The sequence below is a fragment of the Betta splendens genome, chromosome 4 (genome assembly GCF_900634795.4).
Source record: "Betta splendens chromosome 4, fBetSpl5.4, whole genome shotgun sequence".
NCBI classification, from domain to species: Eukaryota; Metazoa; Chordata; class Actinopteri; order Anabantiformes; family Osphronemidae; genus Betta; species Betta splendens.
The window spans coordinates 25,669,996-25,678,721 of record NC_040884.2 but is presented as its reverse complement, the minus strand read 5'-3'; the positions used below and the strand labels follow the sequence as shown (position 1 = coordinate 25,678,721).

Genomic DNA, 8,726 nt, shown 5'->3' with positions numbered 1-8,726 from the left:
AGGTTGTGATTTGCATTACAATGCTCAGTAAAGTGACAACACTAACCGTGAGAGCCAGGACACCAAGCCAAGCGCTTCATTTCAGCATCCTGGGCCGTGTTTCCACCCTCTGCAGCCTGACCTTTGACCTTAGCGGATTTCGTGGCTTATGTAATATCACCAACTGTCAACGTTACTCTGTCATTATTAGTCCAGCCGCTAGATGTCGCCAAGTTACACTTGATGGGACTCAACTGCTGGGACGTAAGAAGGACCTGCTGAACAATTGCAACAAAGTCTACATATAACAATTGAATTGAGCTGATGATCCAAGAGATAAGGTCAGACAGCAGGCCTGAACGTGATGCAGGACCATCTACTAGACCAGCGAGCCACCTGGCTCTGCATTGCTCAGTGACAATTATTGATGCCTTGTAATAAAGTAAATAGGCCACAAGCATCTCTGTACACAAACAGCGTTTTCTCAGAGAGCCTGTCTGGTGTTTCCAGCATCCCTGACATCACCTCATAACAAAGTTAAGGAAATTATTATCATATAAGTGGCTGCACACAGCAAAACCATTGATGGGGGCAATTTCAGCTCCAGTCATCTGTCACAGAAGCCAAATAACTTGCTTTCATCACCCCGTACAACCCTGATTTGACACAAATTACATTTGCTGTCCGATATTTTGACAAATGACTGTTAATATACTGGCTGAATAGTGGCATCGGTGGTGCCATTAGCATTAGACCATGTTCAGTGTGGGCTACGCTCTGTATCATCTTGTGCATCCGTGGGTAAAGGCTGAAACCAGGGTCGCGAATGTCTGATTAAATCGAGCTGAATGAAAAACACTTAAGAGCTTTTTACACAAGTCTTCGTGAATGCAGGGTCAGAAGGTGTCTGCAGAGAATATGACACCGGGGTCATTCCAGTCCACAGACGGAGCTAAAACAACGGTCACGCTTTGTGCCGAGGGAGACCCTTAGTCACGACCGCGACGCTGCCGGAAAGTGAGAGGGGGGAATGGAAAAGGGCAGAGGAGGACTGCTGGGAGACAGCGAAGCAGGAAGGTGAAGTGTGTGTGTGTGTGTGTGTGTGTGTGTGTGTGGGGGGGGGGGGGGGGGGGGGGGGTTGCCAGCAGCCCGTGCGCTGACATTAACCTTCCCCATTAATGAACCACTGCAGGGACCGCACACGGACATGGCTAAACACGGGCCGGAAGCTCAGGCAGAGAGGGTGAGGTGGGGGAGACGCCGTGGGGGAGGCCTCGTCACTCCTCCTGCCCTCGTCGCCGGTTCAATCAGTAACACACATTAGAGGTAAATTGAGCGGAGAGATGATGCAGCTGCTTTCGGCCGGTCTGGGCCACAGAGAGCATTTACCAGCGCCGTGCCAGCTTGAGACAGTCGAGAGGCTTTCACTTCAGCTGACGTCAGATCCACGGTGAATAAACGCAGGGGAAGTGCAACACAATCCACCTATGACATGGGAATATCTGGGTGTGTTTAGGAAACCGAGGAAAATTAGAATTTTCAGGGTTTAATGTGTATAAGATGATGGAAACGAACCACTGTCAGCTGTGATTTCAGGTAAGCTGGAGGACAGACACAGTCAGGACCGTCAGGATGTGAAACAGCTGCAGAAATGAGCTCCCACAGCTTAAGGGCGCCCTCATCTGGCCATTCTGCTTAATGGAGACTCTGAACAATTACTGGGCAGAGTGGGGTCTTATTTGTGACACAATCACATCTCAGACAGTTGTAACTTCAGAACTGAGGATGGGACAACAGAGGTTGTGGCAGCTATGGGTTGCATTAGACAGCAGAGCTGTGGTTAGTGGATTTCATCCACCCATCTGTCATGTGATGTCATGTGAACCGCTGACCCTTGGTGTGAGCTTCTAGAGCCTGTGCCAGCTGTCGCTCATAGACAGACAACCGTCCATGGGCGTTTTACAGTGTGTCTGTGGACTGTGGGAGGAAGCTGGAGAACCCAGAGAGAACACGCAGGAACCTGAACGACTCCGGGACCCGAATCCAGGCGACAGCTCTGCTCTACATCTACATCAGCCTGTGAAGACCAGCGGTTAGCTGGCAGACTGCCTTAAAGTCAGTCCTTCATCATTCATTGACATTGCCAATGTCGTCCACTAGATGGCGGTGGTGTGTTTCTCTACTTTTATCCCCACAGCTGAGCGTTCAGCGAGTCAACAGTACATGAGCTCCACACTTGCCCAGTGTGAGATGTTTCCCATTAGGTCCACTGGCAGCTACTTTAACCACTCACACGCTGGCCCGATCACCAGTTCAGTAGGATACATGCATCCTAATAAAGAGCCCGCATTAGTGGCTGCTCCAGAGTCCCCGCCATCCTGTATTCATTTCTATGGCTCAGCAGTTCTGATCCAAACCATATGAGGAACTGAGTGGATCTGCAGAGATCCAGTGAGGAGGCAGGCCACCCACCGCCATCACTTACTGATCTTTATTCGCTTTCCTCCACTCCTAAGTCAAACAGCATTCCTTCGCTGCCCTGGGGACCCCTGTTGCAGAAGCAACATCATTCACAAGGACCACGGTACTACAGCATATGCTTTCTGCATTCCCCCTCAAAGATCAGAAGGGAGTAGAGAGCGAGCTGTGACAGACGCCCGCGCAGACTCGTGTTACTGTGGCGTTAGCGCGCGCCCCTCGGTGTCAGGGGGTGAACGGGTGCAGGAAGAGAGAGGAGCCACGCAGATGTTCTAATCAAACACGAGGATGATGATGATGCAGATTAGCCTCCAGGCACCAGTGGCTTGTTGCTGAAGACTGAATGGTGTTAAGCAAACACGTCTGACCCTCCGGTTGACAGATACTGTATCCACAGTATTTCTGTGTTTTCTGTCTGGCTTGCTGCGGCTGTCTGGGTTTGATCACGGGCTAAAAAATGAGGAGGCAGACATACATGCTCGCGATAAGCCCCGGCGTTGTCTTGTTTAGTATATTTCATATATTGCTCAAGGCCAGACCACCTGCACTCCCACGGCTCCCCTCATGTTAATGTGATACCAACCGCAGCTGTAGACTGAAATATCAGCATTTATTGATAAAGCCAGACGGGCGATAAAATGAGATGTGAAGAAAATACATCATTTATTGAAAGCACATCATCTAAGATAACCTCGTACCTTTACTTTGTTGAGGCGGTTCATTACAATTTGAATCACAGAGACGCAGAAGCAGAATGTAGCAAACTAAAATGGCACAAATGAACTGGGAGAAGCAGACAATAAAGGATAAGACAGCAACAGTGGAAAACACGCGACACCCACCACTCAGAAAGAACATTTCGGACTTTATTATGCAATAAAGTATTTTCCCAAATGCTTTAGAAGCTGCGTTGAACAAAAACGCTGTACTAAAGAATAAGCGTTTTAAGCACTAAGAAAGGATTTCAAGCATAGCATCAATCAGAAAGAAGATCTTCAAATTATTCTAGGGCTTAATTAGCCTTTAATTAGTCTAATATGCTGTAAAGTGCTCGGTGAGGTCATATAAGTGCCCAGCGTCTGGCACCGGAGGGCTTGGATCATTTCCCGACTCTGGAAACTGAGTCAGACTCAAACTGTGTCCTGCCCTGTCTTATTACTGGCTGAGAGAGTCGCCCATCCCAGCAGCAGAACTCCATCTGGGCTAAATATTTATACCGAGGGGAACGACATCACTTACCCACAACACATTCATTCACAGGAGGGAGCTGACTTCGAGGGGATTCGCTCTGAGGAACTTTGCTTCGTCCTGCTCTAATTTATTTAGACTTGCCTAAAAAGAGCTTGTACTGAGATCACACCATGAGGGTTCTGATTTTTATTTTCGGGGGGATTCTCACGTTGTATCAGATTGGAAGCTATCCGGCCAACGGTGAGTCCACTTTTATTCTTTACTTTATGTGACCTCAGCAAAGATGTTTGATTTAAAACAGTAATTGTAATTGTGGCCCCTCTTTTCTTCAGAGGTCACATTTTTTAGTCTTTAGAAGAAGAATGTGTTTCAGTTTACAACTCACACAAGCAATTAACACATGAAAGCATCTGAATTTGAATATATGTATTAGAATTTTTAACAAAAGGAAAATCAACTTTACAATGACGTGAAGAGTTTACAACTTCATAGCCTGATGAGTTGTGCTGATCCCTCCAGCTGGGATGTGCTGGCTGCAGCAGAGCCAGGACCAGCGATGTGACATGGTGCTGATGCGAGGGGTGACCAGGGAGGAGTGTTGTGCCGGGGGCCGTCTGGACACGGCGTGGTCCAACACCAGTCTGCCCATGAATGAGGTCAGCCTGCTGGGCTTTCTGGGAATTGTCTCCTGTAAACCGTGCAAAGGTAAACAAACCTTTTAAATGCTAACGAGTCCTGTCTAAATACCTCATGTCTTGCGTATGTACTACTTTGACTCATCGATGAACCACTTTGACTCACAGCGTTAGTCACCGCATCCAACTCAGAGGTTGTTACAAGCTCACTGTTTAAATCCACAAACGGACACACGTTTACGGGGAAAGTATTTGGTTTTGTTCTAATCGCCGCTTAGACACCATTTACAGACTTAACCGGGAAAGAAAGCAACGTAATTGAGAAATTAGCTATTCTGTTGCACAAAACAAACAGTGCATCTCCTGGAGAGCCAGTGAAAGTTAATTTGAACCATGTCGTTGGAGAATTAGGATATTTACACAGTGAGTTCAGCTTTCTAACAAACTGCAGACGTGGGTCGGGACGAGGCATTCCACATAACTCCACCCAGCTGTGCGGAGAAACTCTGCGAGGTTCACTCAGGTTCACTCGCTGAGAAATTCTGCACGCGATCACGGGGCACAAATGTGAATTCTCGGCGTTCGCGTATTCCCGCGCAAAACTGGCTACTGGTTCTGAGGAACGACCACAGTCGCGAGCTTTACCGCCCACGAGAAACAGAGCAGCTGGGTGGATTGGGAGAAACTCACAATAGGCCCAGGCGTGTATTAAATTAAAAAGATTCTCACATAATGGCACACAGCTGTAGAGAGACGGCCTGTTCGAGCCTCCGTCCTCCTTCCATCTGTTTCCTTTTCCTTCATTGATTTCATTACGTGTTACATTTTTCCAATGCTGGTTAAAAAGCACCGCAGCCTTCCTCCAAAGAATAAGAAAAGTGTTTCCCGCAGGCTGGAATGAACACCCACCACATGTCTAGATGAGGTGCAACACCAGCTTCCTCATTCCTGGAATTTTGTGGGAGCAAAGTGTGCATAGCCTAAATAAATGATCAGCTCAGTTCAAGACACCAACCTTGTCACGAGGCTGTGTTTAGTTTTCTGCCGTCCCCTTGAGGACGATGAGACAAAATAGACACGACGGAGCGTCCCCGGTAGATAGCAGCAGCTCAGGCCAAGAAAGTAAGTGAAAACACAGCTCGGGAATAAAACCGGATATTGAAGTTCTGATAGCGACAGGAAATTACTTCCTCTGTGTTTACAGAGTCCTCTGCATCCGAGCTGATCGGGCATCGTCTCCCAACACTCGCAGAGGTCCTGGGAAGAGACAAGTGCTCATTGTTGTGCCGGTGTTTATTCTGCACTGTGTAGAATTACACTTCCTCCTGCGCCGCGACATGATGGGCTGTCAGAGGAGCCCGGGGCTCGCTCCCTTCTCAGCCCGTAAAGCCCTCTGGCAGCCATTTGAACTTGTTCCACCGCGGAGCCCCTCCGCAGGAGCTCCGCTCAGTGTGACTGCAGCCGTACACATAAAAGTGTTATGAAAACACGCCAGCCTCGCATTCCACCAGGCGAGACACCCCTGTGTGTAACGGTCAATAAAGAGATTGTGATTATTGTAAATATTGTGCAAGGTGGAAATCGTGTTATGGTCTGGGAAAACCCCCAGTTTCCAACTTGTTTTGTGTGAAAATGCCTGATGTCTGCGGACGCGTTAGCGCGGTAACGCGACGCAGGGAGCGCACACACGTGAACCGGCCGGCCGTGTTTCCACAGAGACCTGCGAGGGAGTCCGGTGCGGCCCGGGGAAGGTGTGTAGGATGAAGATGGGCCGGCCTCAGTGCGTGTGCTCCCCGGACTGCGCCCACGTCTCCCGGAAGCAGGCCATGTGCGGCAGCGACGGGAGGACGTACAGGGACGAGTGCGTGCTGCTGATGGCCCGCTGCATGGGCCACCCCGACCTGGAGGTCATGTACCAGGGCGAGTGCAAGAGTAAGCGAGAGCGAGGTTTGTGAGGCTGTGTCCCGTCCCTGTGTGCGACTCACCGTCCTGTCTGGCGCAGAGTCCTGCTCCAACGTGGTGTGTCCCGGCACGCACACCTGCGTCACCGACCAGACCAACAGCGCCCACTGCGTCATGTGTCGCACCATGCCGTGCCCCATCCCCATGCCGTCCGAGCAGCCCATCTGCGGCAACGACAACGCCACCTACCCCAGCGCCTGCCACCTGCGCCGCGCCACCTGCTTCCTGGGCCGCTCCATAGGCGTCCGCCACTACGGCCACTGCAACAGTAAGCCCGCCTCCATCGCCGGGCAGTGACGGTGACGCGGGGACGTCTTGGCTCCATGTCTGTCTGTGTGTCTTGCAGATCCCCAGCGGAAGGCGCTGGATCTGAACGCCAGCGAGGAGAACGCCGTGTAGGCGCCCTGACGCGCCCCCCGGTCGACGCTGTTTCTGACAATCGACCCCACCGCCACACCCCACCCACCCCTCCTCCAAGATGGACGACCTCATCTGCAAGACACACTTTAGCGTAGCTGCCTAGCGATCCATGCATGTGTCTCGAGGCAGAAATGTCTCGTGAGCTCTTTGGGAGACGTGTGCATATTGTAAATAGAATACCACATGCTATTTATTGGAGAAGGTATTAAACTCTATTTATGGTTTTATCCTAGCAGCAAATCCACATATGCTTGGGAAAGTGACGCAAAACAAAGTGTATTTATTGTATTTTGTACTATAGCAGCCACTGGTAATGGCATCGTACAAGCTTTTACACTCCCTGTTCCACACAAACAGTTTTGTCTCGTAAGGTGATGGAAAGCAGGACTAATTTGCTTGGAAAGTTGATACCGCTTTACAGCCCAACAATGTGGTTTCAATCCACCACAAACAAGAGCAGGGCGACTGCAGCCGCCCCGGCTCTGGCTTTCCAGAGGCGATGAGGAGGTTCAGCCCAAACAAACCCGCTCTCTCCCTCCACATGTTTACTCTGGAGGCCGATCCAAACTCCCGTGCCACCCGCGAATCGCCAACGCTAACACTTCAGCTAGCAGTAGGAGCCCCAGAGGCCTCACCGGTGCGACCCCCACGGCCTCCACCACACCCCCTCTGCCCATCGCCTGGCTTTGTTTTGTAAATGCATCTGTGTAGGTCACGCTAGTTCGTTCTGATGCTGTTTTGCTGCCTTGAATTGACGTTTTTTTTAATCATTGTCTGACTGAAAGGAAAATTCAATTTGTCTGGGAATGGAAAGCAAATGTGGCCAATTGAGCATAGCTAATTATTCTGCCACGAGAGATGAGTCAGTGTGTTCCCTGTTGACGCTGGTGAATCTGGTGGATGCCGATCACCAGCCAGTGATCTGAGGTGGCCTTCAAATTCAAACCATACACTCCTGTAAATATCAGTCTCACCTCTATCTACCTGTGTACCTACTGTGAAGTTTGAATGATAAATGCATCAACATATTTTTGTATTTTTGTACTTTCACTTCAAAATAACATAAAGTTTAATATTTGCCCAACGTGTCCTCTTTGTTTTCATGTCCCAGTCAACCACGTTCCTGTGCTAATCTGCATCTAATGTTTCCCACACTCTCAATCGCATCCAAATGAGATCACACTAAAGGGGCAGCGCTGGGTTCAGCTGCTGTTGAGGGAGGTGGGTCAGGCTGCAGCAGACAGACACTCACTCAGTTCAGACGTCCCCTCCTGTGCGTGCAGTGGCCCAGTCGCCTCCCTGACAGGCCTCTCAGGGCCTGATGTGAGGGAGGGCAGAGGGGGTCACATCCCCGTCTCCTCGAGGATAACCCCCCCCCCCACGTCTGGGGGGAGGGGTCAGGGGAACGGAGGGCGAAGGAGCCGAGGGGAGGACGTGTGGAGGTACTAGGGCTCGGGTACTGACTCACTTTCCTGTGTACTTCCCTTGTTTATCTGCCTTTCTGCCATGCAGCAGCATCTGGTTCAACTTTAGGGATATGTTTATATTCATGTCTAACTGCCCTTTTATTACACTGGGAATGGAATTAGAGTTTTGTTAGTTTGAACAGGCCAAATAAAAATGCCACTTGCTGTGCCCACACATAAAAGCTGTATTTAATGGATATTGTGTGTGAAATGATTGATTAATCCTAATGCAATTCCTAAGAGTCGCTGCTTTGGAGACACCATCAGTCAGGTTTTGTTATCAGGCACGCAGACGTGACGTCAGTGCGGCCCTTTTTGCCAACGGCGTCTGAGCAATGACGCCCCGATGCCAGTTCAGTTGTCGTCATTAACGGCTGAGGATAAGTGATCTGTATATACCTCGTTTTATAAGAGGGGTCTTAACTCAATGAGGCCGTAAACTCTCCTATGAGCCAACTCGCACCACTAAAAAACCCATTTGATCGAGTCATCGGGACCTTGGATCTCCGGAAACTGCAACGAGTGCAACCTGTGCGTGATGATGAGCCCTCTGACTGGTGCCGGACGTGATGCGGCTCGGCCGTGCCGGCTGCTA

At 50.0% G+C, this 8,726-nt stretch overlaps 1 protein-coding gene across 1 annotated transcript; it reads left to right on the top strand.

Annotated features, from left to right (window-relative positions):
- The first annotated feature begins 3,616 nt into the window (after nucleotides 1-3,616).
- fstl3 (follistatin-like 3 (secreted glycoprotein)) lies at nucleotides 3,617-7,745 on the top strand. The gene is made up of 5 exons (XM_029148693.3): nucleotides 3,617-3,888; nucleotides 4,168-4,353; nucleotides 6,000-6,215; nucleotides 6,286-6,513; nucleotides 6,592-7,745. The coding sequence occupies exons 1-5, from the start codon at nucleotides 3,819-3,821 to the stop codon at nucleotides 6,642-6,644; spliced, it is 753 nt and encodes a 250-aa protein (XP_029004526.1). The 5' UTR covers nucleotides 3,617-3,818; the 3' UTR covers nucleotides 6,645-7,745.
- Nucleotides 7,746-8,726: the final 981 nt, after the last annotated feature.

Coding starts and splice junctions, on each gene's coding strand:
- fstl3 (XM_029148693.3), top strand. CDS start 3,819: ATGAGGGTTCTGATTTTTATTTTCGGGGGGATTCTCACGTTGTATCAG. Junction 3,889..4,167: donor TGGAAGCTATCCGGCCAACG/GTGAGTCCACTT, acceptor TGATCCCTCCAG/CTGGGATGTGCTGGCTGCAG. Junction 6,514..6,591: donor CCACTACGGCCACTGCAACA/GTAAGCCCGCCT, acceptor TGTGTCTTGCAG/ATCCCCAGCGGAAGGCGCTG.